The sequence below is a fragment of the Emydura macquarii genome, unplaced genomic scaffold (assembly GCF_026122565.2).
Source record: "Emydura macquarii macquarii isolate MOO-44397 ecotype Brisbane River unplaced genomic scaffold, CSIRO-AGI_Emac_v2 contig_554, whole genome shotgun sequence".
NCBI classification, from domain to species: domain Eukaryota; kingdom Metazoa; phylum Chordata; order Testudines; family Chelidae; genus Emydura; species Emydura macquarii.
The window spans coordinates 11926817-11939738 of NW_027130691.1; the positions used below are offsets into that span (position 1 = coordinate 11926817).

General features: G+C 48.4%; 1 protein-coding gene across 7 annotated transcripts in view; it reads left to right on the plus strand.

Annotated features, from left to right (window-relative positions):
* MMP17 (matrix metallopeptidase 17) overlaps positions 1 to 12922 on the plus strand; it is a 108987-nt gene that overhangs the window by 78087 nt on the left and 17978 nt on the right. For all 7 annotated transcript variants that reach the window (XM_067539767.1, XM_067539770.1, XM_067539773.1 and 4 more), the window contains 3 exons: positions 8149 to 8432; positions 11334 to 11510; positions 11632 to 11731. In XM_067539767.1, coding sequence (XP_067395868.1) covers positions 8149 to 8432; positions 11334 to 11510; positions 11632 to 11731 — 561 coding nt within the window. The remainder of the gene's footprint in view (positions 1 to 8148; positions 8433 to 11333; positions 11511 to 11631; positions 11732 to 12922) is intronic.

Genomic DNA, 12922 nt, shown 5'->3' on the forward strand with positions numbered 1-12922 from the left:
TTCACACAATCTTTCAATAATAGCGGTAGGCGTTTTTGTGGAGACTAATTATGTTTTTCTGTCTCTTTTCTGTTGTACCTTCTTCCATCAACATCTATCGTGATGTGTGATTGGAACATTTCGTAAAGTTTTATTCACTTTCCCTCAGTTGAACTCACAATTAGAGTAAATTTGCAGGCCTAATTATTACAAGAGGATTCTGAAATCCTCCACACTGGTGATAATACTGTTCACTTTGACAGCATGTCGTCTTTGGGGAACTCATGACACTTCACAAGTATCCATAAATTAATCCTCAGACACTCCTGTGAGGTAGACATTATTATCCCCATTAAACAGATGGGGAGACTGAGTCACGGACAGGGAACAGACTTGACCAAAGTGGCAGGGCTGGGAATAGAACCCAGGTGTCCTGACTCCTGGTCTCCCATCTCAGCTACAACCTGGCCTCCCTCTGGCTGTATGTTATGACAAAACCATAGTGTTAAAACTTAATAAATGATGGGGTGTGGCCCTGATTTTTATCCTCCTCTAAATACATAATCTCCACCTCCTATTAGCAGACAGCTACCCAAGCTGTGCAGTTCTAAGGGAATGTTGCACTTCGTGGCCAATTAAAAGTAACTTTTTCAATTTAATTTGAATTATATTAAAATAGTTCTCCGTGCCCACTGAAGGTAGGACAAGAAACAATGGGCTTAATCTGCAGCAAGAGAGATTTAGATTAGATGTTAGGAAAAACTTTCTAACTACAAGGGTAGTTAAGCTCTGGTATAGGCTTCTAAGGGAGGGTGTGGAATCCATATCGCCAGAGATTTTTAAGTACAGGTCGGACAAACATCTGTCAGGGATGGTCCAGGTTTATTTGGTCCTGCCGCAGTGCAGAGGGCTGGACATGATGGCTCTCAAAGTCCCTTCCAGCCCTGCATTTCTATGACTCTACTCAGCTTTGGCTTCCTGGTCCAGAGCGCCGCCCGATGAGAGCAATAATCACTCAGAAACACACTGTCTGTTGCTTCTTCCTCTTTAAATACAGGGCACCAGACGGCAAAGAAAAGCCGCCAAAGCCCAGTTCTATAAATTTACCAGGCTTTATCCCTCAATAGCCGAAATGTCACCACTACCCTGTACTCATCCGATTTCTACTTAGGAGACGTGCCAGGCTCTGCATCATCAAAGCCGCGCAGTCAGGATGTCTCTGAGCCAGAGTTATAACATCTGTGGTAAAGCAGGGGACACGTCACAGTGATAAAAAGGCAGAGAGCCCCTCTGGATCACCAGGGCTCGTGCCTAATGAAACATCCTGGGAAGGGCTGGGTTAGTCTCTGATCCCTTTCTGCTCAAACAGGAGCTAAGGGGCGGCGCTTGTGGACTTCTTTTTTTGAGAGATGATTGAACTGGTGGAAATGATCAAAGCCACGAGCCTGCAAGCTGCTCCGTGGTGCTCTGCACAGGGGCAAGGGCTCAGCCACGGGGAGCTGCGTGTCTGATCAGTGCCGAATGCACGTTTAACTGGGATTTGGGAATAGCCTGAAGGACGTTATTTAGGGGAGAGGGCTGGGAGACCAGGAGGTTTCACACTTAAAATTCCAGATCCAATAGGATTGTCGTCTTCAAGATAGCGCCACGACCTTTCCCTTCTCCCAGTGTTGGCACCGGGTGGTGCTAGCCAGTGATAGTTAAGTTTGGGCTTTGTGGAGCCCAATAGCTCAGATTTCTTTACATGCAATTGAATGCACACACCCGGGCATATAGTCTGTACAGGCCTCATGTGCAGATGGCCAGTTAGGCATCTAACTGGTGACGTGAACGCACTGCACAGAGATTGGGGTGGAAAGCCAGCTGGGGGGAGTGACTTTCAGGGAGAGCTGTGCAAGGAGGAGAGTGAGGTAGCTCACTGCACAAAGAAGTTGTTCCAGGAACAAGGGGCAACCTAAAAAGTCATTGAATTGCCCCGGAAGCAGGACATCAAGGGGAAGGGAAATACGGGGCATGCAATGGGGAGGAGAGAAGTGATGCCGTCCAATGGGAAATAGAACAAACACGAGAGAGACTGGAACCCAGAGCGGGGCCAGGCCTTTCCCCAGGCCGGCGGGTTCTTTAGCCGCTCGATGCAGCAGTAAAAAAAGAAAAGCAGGCACTGAAAGTAAACAAAGCTTGGCTTGTGATCATCTGCACACCACAATAAAGGAGGAGTCCGACAGGAATAAGCCCTGCTCCCACTGTCTCTGACACACACATGCCCTCCAGCTCATATCTCCATCAACAGCAATCTTTGCCTCTCTTCTTTTTCTCTAAGCAGGCTGGTCTCTCTTGGCTGGGCCATGGTGTTCCAGGCAGCAGGGCCAGAGGCACAATCGAAGGAGGCCTCTACAAGCCCAGCAGCACAGTCCATTAATGTGCTATTTGCTCTCCCGAGTCTTCCTTGTTTTCTCCTCCTGGTTTTGCTGCCCGAGTTCTGAGCGAGCGCTGAGCATCTGCTGATTTCGCTGCAGCAGCCGCGGGGCACTCTCCAGGGGACGTGCAGCTGCAGGAGCCAGCTGCTCTGAGATACCAAATAGAAAGATGAGGCAGGTGCCAGCGAGCTGGAGTGAGTTCTCAGAGGCTGCAATGCTTTATAGACCTTGTCACACGCCACGGGCAGCACCTGCACAGCTCATTGCTGCACTGTATGAACCCCGCAGAGCAGAGAGTAAGTGCCTCACATTGATGGGCCTTCTGCTGCAGGCACTATAACTTACAAGGAGAAAGATCAGCATCATCAGCTGTGCCCCTGCCTGTCCAAGCACAGCTCCTGCGGCATCTGTTCTGTGAGATGACAGTGAGTGAATGCTGGGACAGGGTTTGCAAAGAGCTGTAGCTGAAATATAAGCCCAAATCTCCCTTGGTTTCATCCAGCACTGCTCCTCCTTTCTCAGAATGAATACAGGATGGCTTGCCTGGGAAACAGGCCGGGACATTTTATTTAACCGCATCTTTTCCCGAGAATCAGCTCTCACCAGAGCTGCTGCTCATTCTGGCACCGTAGGATGCCTTCTGGTCCCCTAGTTGCATTAAAAACAGAATAAAAAAAGTTACACCAGAAGGATGCTAGGCTGAAATCCCTAACCTTTGTGACCTTGTAACCTTTGTGAAGTGCTGTGAGATCCTTGGGGGAAAGGTGCTATGGAAGTGCAAATTATTGATCTCAGCAGTTTGCTGCGCCATTGTGAAATATATTCTGGTTACCTCTCTATAGTCATTGGCCAAGTAGAACCCAGCAGAATGAATGTGGTTTATTGTGCCGCTGTTGCAAAGATCCAGAACTATTAGGGCATTGTACGCTCTACTGAGTACGACCTCCTGGCAGGTGGGAAAGTGTCATTTTCTAGTCTTAGACTATGAGCATATATATTTTCAATTTACCACCAAAAAAAAAAAAATAGAATCAATGCCTGTTTATCAGGCAATCTGTTATATTTCGTGGTTATCAACATTTAATTTATTTCTCTCTAGCTTCAGAGTTGCACAACATGAAGGAGTGTTTCATTAAACAGGAATCGATTTTTCATACCACGCTAATACTCTCCCTTTCGCCTTCACAGGAAAAAAACAAAAACCCAGACACCAAAAGAGTCATTAGAATGGATGCCTTCTGATCTCAGGCAGAAATGTGCCAGTCCCATTTGGATCTGGTTTTTAACTGATTTAGATACAGAATGACTGAGGGACAGACTGGCTGTGGAGATTTGTAATAGACTATGGTGTGCTTCAGCTGTAGGTCACCAGTTCAATTCCGGTTCATGCTACTAGCTCTTAGCAGTCATTAGACTCTGAGGACTGTCTGGTGATCCTTGTGAAATGTATTAGTTGTGTTAGTCTGGCTCTGAGTGGACGTATGTCTACAGCGCACCAGTTGCCACCACACCAACTGGTGTGAGCTGGTAGTCTCATCAGAGAGGGGAGAAACACAGACTAGCCAAGTGACTAGTGATTTGGTGTGCCTAGCTTGAAACACCATAAAGAGGCCTAATTGCCCCATAGTGCTGGGTACCCACCTCTGAAAACCAGGAGCTTTCATACCCCTCAAATTAAGCATCCCCAAATCCTTGGTCACTTCTTGGATCAGTGGGCATGGAGGTGAACAACCTTCTTGGCCCTGTCAGTGGAGACATCTTGTCATCCTTGAGGCATGTGGGCTGCAAACGGAGGCAGCCACAGTCCCTGTGCGTGACTTCACCAGTCTAGCCTCCTCATCTTGTACTGGCCTTGCATCATTGGCTCTAATCTGACCCACCTGTTACCCATTTCTGATAAGGGTTGGGGATTGGTCAGAGCCCGGGCACAGCTATTCAGGAGAATCAATAACGTACTCGTAAATAAATACAGATGCTAGTGGAGATGCTGTGTGAGCTGGCAGAGTGAGCTCTTCCGTTGGCATAGCTACACCGTCTCCCTGAATGACTTTAGCCGTGCCGATGGAAACCCTCTTCTATTAGCATCGTTGTGTCTGCACTGGGGTTTTTTTTGCAAGTACGGCCATGTCAGCCGGGGTGGTAATTCTTCACACACCTAGCCAACGTAGCTCGGCCAGCAAAACGCTGGAGTGCAGACCAGGTCTCCCCTCCCCCCATGTGGACAGGTATGATGGGCGTGGTCTAACCTGCGCATTAGAATGCTAAACAGTTCCAAGGCAGGAGGCAAACTCAGATCTTGTGTTGGTTGTGACCGTGGAAGAAAGCCTTGCAAATGGCTAATGAGGGGGAAAGCAAAGCACCGTCTGAAGGGAGGGATGAATATTTACAGCACAGAGCCCATTCGGAGTTAGTTAATTAAGTCACTGCAAATGACTTTTTAAATTGGCTCATTCGCGTTGAGTACAAATGGATAATCTCCTCGTTCCGGAGACCAGGGGTCCAGCCCATAAGGGATTTGCCTGCGTTGCCCAAAATGAAAGAGTATAAGAATTTTGTGATGACCTGTCCCTGGCTATACGATATAAGCACGAGGCTCGCCGTGCTGGAATGAGATCTGTCCCAACTGCTCTTCCAGTCTGTTAAAATCTTACTTTGCTTCTGCTGCCCCCAAGGTGTAGTATCCATTTGTATTTAGCATTGCTTCTCTACTGCCCTGTAAGCTTGCTTTACTGTCACGCATCACATGCCATTTCTGTGTGGTAGCTTTCAGCTTGGAGGACTGTCAAGAGGCTGTTACCAGCAAGAATACTAATCAAATGTAGCATGTGTAGAGCAGGCAAACCGATCCCCTGATTCATTTGTTTTACATTGGAATGAAATGGCACGTGTCTGTAAGGTCCCTTTTCATCCCCCCTGCCCCTCATGAGATCACACCAGATTGTTCCGTTTGATAGTGGTGTCCAAGGAAACTGGAAGCTCGCCCTGCTGTAAAAGCAGCAGTAGATAACGAAGCTGTCATTCAGCAGGGAAACCTCAGCAGTCAGTGAAGACAATCATATTCTTCCTGAATCACTAACCCTAAGAAGAAGAGGGGCCAGGTGGGTTAGTGAAGGGGGAGCACTGGACTGGGAGTCTAGCTCTGCCACTAACCTGCTGTGTGACCATGGGCAAGTCACGTCGCTGCACTCTGCCTCGGTTTCCCCTCTTGCTGTTTGTCAGGTAAATTTTTCAAAAGGGCCTAAGTGATTTGGGCACTTTTGAAAATGATGCTTAGGCTCCCAAGGAATGTAGGCATTTATGAAAACGGTACCCGCCTCGTCTGCTTAGATGATAAACTCTTCAGGGCAGGGACTCTCATTGACTTTCCCGTTGCTGACATGGGGCAGCTTGCCAGGACTGGGGTGTTTGTAAGGGTCTTGGCACAGTGTGTCTCGGTATAACCAGGTGGTCTGTCCCTTTAAGAGCCACGGGGTCTGGGACCAGCCTGCTCTGTTTGATTATCAAACCCAGCTGGGAAAGAGGCCAGAGGATGCCTATAAAGGGCTGAAGGAGCTCAGCTGGGAGAGGACTACGGGAGTTGTCTCCTGAATCGTGTTTGGAAAGTTTTCTTCTCACTGGCATGTGATCAGATCGTACCATGGAACATCCCATTGATATTTGACAATGATCTCCTGCTAATCGCATTAAAACCATTAGCTCGACTTCTGCAATCAGATCATACGCTGAACTGAAAAACCGACACAGAACCCCGTGGGAAATAAAGCCGGCTGTGAATAAAGGATCTGGGACGGTTCACTTGTGCCTGCTGCATGCGAAAGAGATATGGGTCAGATGAAAGGGTGCTTGTTTGTCTGGGTGCTCTTAGATTAGGGGGAGAAATAACTAAGGGCAAATCTACACTAGAAGCAATACAGCGGCGCAGCTGCCCTGATGCAGCTGGCCACGGTAGCGTGTCTGGCGAAGACGCTCTTTGCCGGTGGAAGATCACTCTCCTGTCAGCATAATTACTCCATCTGTGCAAGAGGCAGAAGCTTTGTCAGGAGGAGAGCGTCTCCCGCCGACATAGCACTGCTGTGGACAGCGCTTAGGTTGCTGTAGTTTGCATCCCTCAGGGGGGTGCCTTTTTTACACTCCGGGGCGACGTAAGTTACATTGACATAAGCAGTTGTGTAGACCTGCCCTAAGAGTAACACCTCGCTCTCAGACAATGCTTTTCATCCATAATTCTCAAAGTGCAGTACAGAGGAGTCAGTATTGTAATCCCCATTTTACAGATGGGGAAACTGAGGCACGGGGAGGGGAAATGATTTGCCCAAAAAGCCTAGTGGCAGAGCCCTGGAGGTAACCCAGTGCTCCAGAGTCCCAGGCTAATGCCCTATCCACTAGACTACACTACCTCCCTCAATATGGTATTTTAATCTCTGTAATAATGTGTGTGTGTGTGTTTGTGCACGCGTGTGCGCATGCATATTTATTTATTCAACTCCCTTGAAAGGGAGAGGGGACTAAGTAGACCACTGGCCTGCTGCAGAAAAGAAGGACCCTCTGTCGCTTCCTAACTTGACTAAGGAATAGCTGGAATTCCCACAATCTCTCCAGTTTTGGACGGTTCCATCAATGTCCTGTACATTGATGAGTGATCAATTATTCACTGGCCCAGTCCTTAGGCTTTGGAACCTGCCCTCTCTAGGTAACTATCCCTGTCAACCCCTTCCCACAATTAGAAACGATCTGAAAACACATCCTCGCTTCTATTCATGAGATTCTCATTCCCATCACTGCAGGATTACTGTTAGAAGTGTATTTTAATCTTACCCCTGTGTTATTACTATGCAGTGATTTAACAGTAGATGAAGTTCTTTGACCTGCATTTATACAAGCCGTTAGGACAGAGAATCTTGATGATCTTTTCTGGCTTTAATATCTATGATACTATGAATATTAAATGTTTGCTTTTTCTCTCTTTTCCTGACTGCTTTAATTGTGCAGCTCTCTGGGTGCTTGGTTGATGTGTCTGTACCCTAGAGACAAAATCACCATTATCACTGGAAGGCAAAACTTGTTAAAAACTTTCCAGCGGAATGATTTTTCATGGGAAAATACTGGCTTGATGAAACTTTTGTGGAAAGTATCAATGTCAATTAAATTTGAGCAAAAAAAAATGGAGACATCTTGTTTCAATAAGACCAAAGCGCTTCATTTCAACCGCATCTTTTTACATTATGATAAATTCACTGTCTTCTAAAAATGATTTTGAAGTTTTGTTTCACAGAAATGTCAGAATTTCTACTTGCATTCTGATTTGGGACAAAAGGGAATTTTGAAATGTCCTGCAGAATAGAAATGTTGAGTTTGACCAGCTCTACCGAGGGCAATCTGTGAAACACTGACCCTTGCAGAGTAGTATTCATTCTTGTATTTTCCGTAGGATGCATCCACTGAGGCGGGGGAGTGAGGGGGTCACAAACTCACACAAAGTTTCCCATATCTGACATTCCACCTCGTGGAGGGCAGAAATGGGAGAACCGACAATGGAGTACCATGTATGTCAGTGGTTCCCAACCTGTGGTCCATGGACCACCAATCATCTACAGAGCCCTTTCTGGTGGTTTGCAGAATAGACCCAGGATTTGGGAACTGAGAGGAGGATGAATCCAGAAGAGGATCATGAACTGATTGGCAGAATGAAAAAGCTGGACAGCCACCGACTGATTGTTATTTTCATGTCCTTGGTTTACCCTTTCTATTCCAGGGTCCGTACCTTCCCCAAAGAATCCCACCTGGGCCATGACACGGTCCGCGCCCTCATGTACTATGCCTTGAAGGTCTGGAGTGACATCACCCCGCTGAATTTCCATGAGGTGGCGGGTAACAATGCCGACATACAGATAGACTTCTCCAAAGCAGACCACAGTGACGGGTATCCCTTTGACGGGCCTGGTGGCACGGTAGCACACGCTTTCTTTCCAGGAGACCATCATACCGCAGGAGACACTCATTTCGATGATGATGAATATTGGACCTTCCGATCATCAGGTACGTCAGGGTAAGAGAGTTGGAGCAGAACTCATGATCTCCCAGCCCTTCCCTTTCTAATTAACTTATTGTAATTATTTATGTCTCTATTATGGGTACACTTCAGGTTTTGAGGTCCTGGGACCCCAAAAATCTCTGTTTGGTCCCTTATGTCCCCAACTGCCAGCAGCCTTTTTGTCCATCCAGGGGTCCGAGCCAGGGAGGAAAATGGTGGTTGTGTATTCCCATTTCTACCCACTGGCCACACCCACATAACTCAGAGTTCCCGTCTGCCACGCCCACAATCCCTGCCCTGCCGTCCCCTGATGCCATGCTGCTCCCTGCCTTTGGGTCTCTGAGCTAGTCAGTGATGAGGTTGGTTGGGCTGCCTTTGTGTTCAAAAGGCTCCACAGCCCTGTTGTGTTGACAGCTCCAGGGGCAAAGCTGTGAGTCGCGTGGCAGCCGCATTGGCACGCAGAGACAAGCGAAGGGGAAAGCAATGGCTCATGTGTTCTGCTTCCACAGCGGCAGTTCACGCCCTGCCTCCACCCAGTGAGATCTGTAGGGTTCTGCTTTCCTAGCCCATCAGCAACACACCTACACTGTCTGCAGGGGTCTCTGCCCATAGGAAGGATGAAGAATAAATAGAAAGCCACTGAAAAATAGCCCGTGCCCACTCACTTCCCTCCTCTGCCTTCCAGTCCTGCTCTCCCTGCTCTTTGCCTTCAGGTTCACTCCTTGCTCTTCCCCTGCTGGCCCCACTAAATGGCCAGGGACCTGAATCTCCTCTACATACCATAGTCAGTGTGCAAAGTGGGCATACAATGCTACCAGCTCAGAAGGATGCATTTCCCGCCCACGTCGCACAGGTGGAAATGAAGGCACAAGGTGCAGGGCAGTGGAGAATGAGGCCCTTGATTACTCACCGACTCTGCTGCTTTGTCACACTCCAGATAGAAGGGTTCAGGTCCCAAGGGTTCTGCCCCAATCCTCCCCTGACTATAGGGTGATCAGCTCCCCACAGCCTCCCACGAGCTTGGGCGATGGAGTTGGTGGTGCAGTGCAGAGTTGGGCTGCAGGCTGCCATTCCCAATGGCCAATAACCGGCTCTCCTGCTCCCAGTACGAGAAGACAGGACGACGCCAGCCATGGCTTAGAAACAAATGATATTCTCTGCCGTTAGGAAGTCGGGGGGTTGGCACACCAGCTCTGCCCAATTAAGACATTTACCTTATGGCAATAAGAAGTTCCCTTTAATACCCAGTTCTGCTTTTCAAGCCAGCAGCCCACTTTCAATAAGCAGACGCTTTGGGTACGTCTGCATTCACGCGGCAGTGTTGGTGCCCCCGGAGCGATTTTGCAGGATCAATTGAGTGGCAGTGGAGACCCGCTCACTCAATCTTGAAGTTGACTCAGTAAATCCCCACCCCCCGTCAGCACAGAGTAGCAGGGACGCCGTGCTCATTAGAATTTAGGAAGTCGACGTAGCTTGTGTATCTCCCGTCGACTGCCGCCGAATTTCACCGTGAGCGTAGACCAGGCCTTTGAAATGCAAGTGCAACTCAGCTGTGCAAACCAGCCTGTCAGGCCCGAGATCTCACAAGCGCCATCGTGGATGGATTATGACAGAATGTCACTGCTCCAGTCACCAGCTGCTAATTTTCTCATCACGCCACCTCCCCTGCTGATATCCCAGTGCTTTCTACTGCCTGGGTTTAATAATTTCATTTAGACCTAATCTTCCGCCTTGAAATTGACTAACATTTTCTCTCTTGCTCCTTTTTTTTTTTTTTGGGTTAATCTGATTTCTCTCTCTCACTCCCCCCTCAAAAATCAGAACCGCCCGGAGAAAGGATCTAGGTACAAAGAAGGTCAAAGCTGACCATATTCCCCTTTAAATGCTGCATCTCAGGCTGCCAATGTTACTATGGACAGCCTGACTTTAAAACCTTCCCCCAAAAGTTGGCTTACAACTTTTCTCCTTGCACACCTTTTTACACTGTGCCCTTTACTCAAAACAATTTGTTGTTCCCCGGAATCTTTCTCTTGCCCCTCCCGTGCTCACCGTGGGTCATCAAGGCGGCCACGTGGACCCATACACATCCTCCCCATCCGCTGATATTTTATCTGGTGTCTCGGGGGTTCTGGGCAACATTTCAATTGTGGAAGCTACACTGAAATGCTGGAATTCAGCGGGTTAAGAGCATCATTACTGCAAACTGTGGTGGCGTGGGCAGTGCTTTTTCACAAAGGGAACTGGACAAACAGCTGAGAGTTCCTGACCGCTAGTCAGGCTGGACCACCCGCCACCCCCTATTAGCCATGTTATGTACGACTCCGCAGCTGTACGGCTGCTAATAAAGGCAACCCGCGTGGAGCCGGGGACTCTGTGTCTCATGATAACGAACCTGAGGCCCTCCGGTGTCCCTGTCCAAGGACCGGGCAAAATCCTTACACTGGCCTTGTCTATCCAGGGGCCTCCAAGCTTCGGGCAGTGCCATGCTCGGTGCAGTTCCAAGGCCCCCAGTACAGCGGGTGGGGCTATCCAGTTGGCAATGATGCCACCTCTGGCGGATAGCACGGTGCTGGCAGCGTGGCATCTGCCAACTGGCGGATCTCCCCATCCGCTCACTGTTGGAATTAAACGCAGGCGCTTCGGCCCAACTCTGCAGCGAAAGCACTTCCCGCCTGTAAATGTGTGGCTGGCGTGGAACACGGCGGGGCCGTCTGATCAGAGACGACCTCTCCCAGGGAGCTGCCCGCTGATCTCCTATAGACGCTTAGTCTGCTGCTCCATTCGACCCCTCTCCCTCACAGCGCCACAGATGTGCATGTTGACGTAGACTCCTGAATGCCCTTCGCCGCCCAAAGCGTGATGAGCGCGCAGTGCTCTTTTGGTGTTGACAGTGACTTTCTTTTCAGATGCCCACGGGATGGACCTGTTTGCCGTGGCAGTCCACGAGTTTGGCCACGCCATCGGCTTAACCCACATCTCTGCCTTAGTGTCTATCATGAGACCCTATTACCAGGGACCAGTGGGGGATCCCCTGAAGTACGACCTGCCTTATGAAGACAAAGTCAGAATCTGGCAGCTGTATGGTTAGTGGGTTTATTTTTCACTGCATCAGCAGTGGCTCACAGAGACGCTTTTTCCCTAGGATGCACTGTCCCGCTAGTGGGGATGGCCTGTCCTCAAATGCTTCCTTGTCTTTATTCCTAGGAGTCAGGGAGTCCGTGTCCCCAACAGCCAAGCCTGAAGTAACCAAAACTGACGACCACCCCATTCTACCAGAGCTGCCAGAGAACCGCTCCACTGTCCAGTAAGCAGAGTTCATGCATCTAGAATTGCCACCGATGTCATTGTGAGGGATCAGCTGAAGCATGAGTGTCTTCGCTGACTAGGGGGTGGATACTTTTCTTCAGCTGTGATGGCAGGAGGCAGCTAAAACCAGCAGAAGTGGGCGGCGGGATGACTCCAATACATGTTCCTTCCCTACCACCCTCCCCAAATCATGATGAGTTCCCAGCTGTGGCGTTGGAGATTTTCTGGTTCGGATGGAACCAAGGGAGCAATTTCTACACACAGGGCTCACTCCCATGGGAACCCACTAGATTTTTGAATGTAGATTCTGAGTCCAGCTCCAGAACAGCCTTGTTTGCTTACTCGGGGTAGATGTGTGAAGCCCAGAGGCTCCTAGCAAGAACCTTTAAAAAATCACGAGTAGTGCTTACCCCAAAATGTGCTAATCCTTCCAGCCTGGGAACCACTGAGGTTGAGATCACTCTGGACGTTGGTGTCATGTTTGCATTCTTTGTTGCTACCAATCTCTGTGTAATATGGGTCCAAAAGGGTTAAAAGTGGCCCATGGATAAAACCAGTGTGGGTAAGAAGCTGAATGAGATGTTAATTCAGGGCTAGAACATAAATAAGGAATTCAGGATATGATGGGGGATTTTGTAGATAAAGGAAAAGAGCAAACTCTGAGCTGCTTATTAAGGAAAAAGGACAAGATAAATGTCATTCCTCCGTGCTGAAGTTACTGATATACCTAGTATTCAGACCCTCACCTGTGTTTGCATGTGTGTGGTATTTTTTTCTTTACAAAGCTAAGTCCAAGTGGCAAAGGTATTTAGTTCCCTGACATCCATTGGTTTAATGAAAGTTACCCTTGTGGATTTGGGCCAATGCTTATATTTCATTCTCGATTTTCAGAAAGTGCTGAGCGCTCACCATCTGAGAATTGAGGCCCTTTATGTTTTCCCAAAATTGCTAGTCGCTCCTGAAAATCTAGGCCTTTTTGTGTGTATTTCAAACAATAGGTGCTACAAGAAGAATAAGGGAATTCTCTCTCTCTCTCTCTCTCTTTCTCTTTCTCTTTTTAAACAAATCTTAGTGGGCCACATTCTGTCTTGTAACTGCCTAGACTTCAGGTGGCTTGCTTCTCCCAGGAATGAATTTGGCCTACTTTGTGTAGAAATGTCTTCATGATGTTTTTAATTAAATGAAAGTT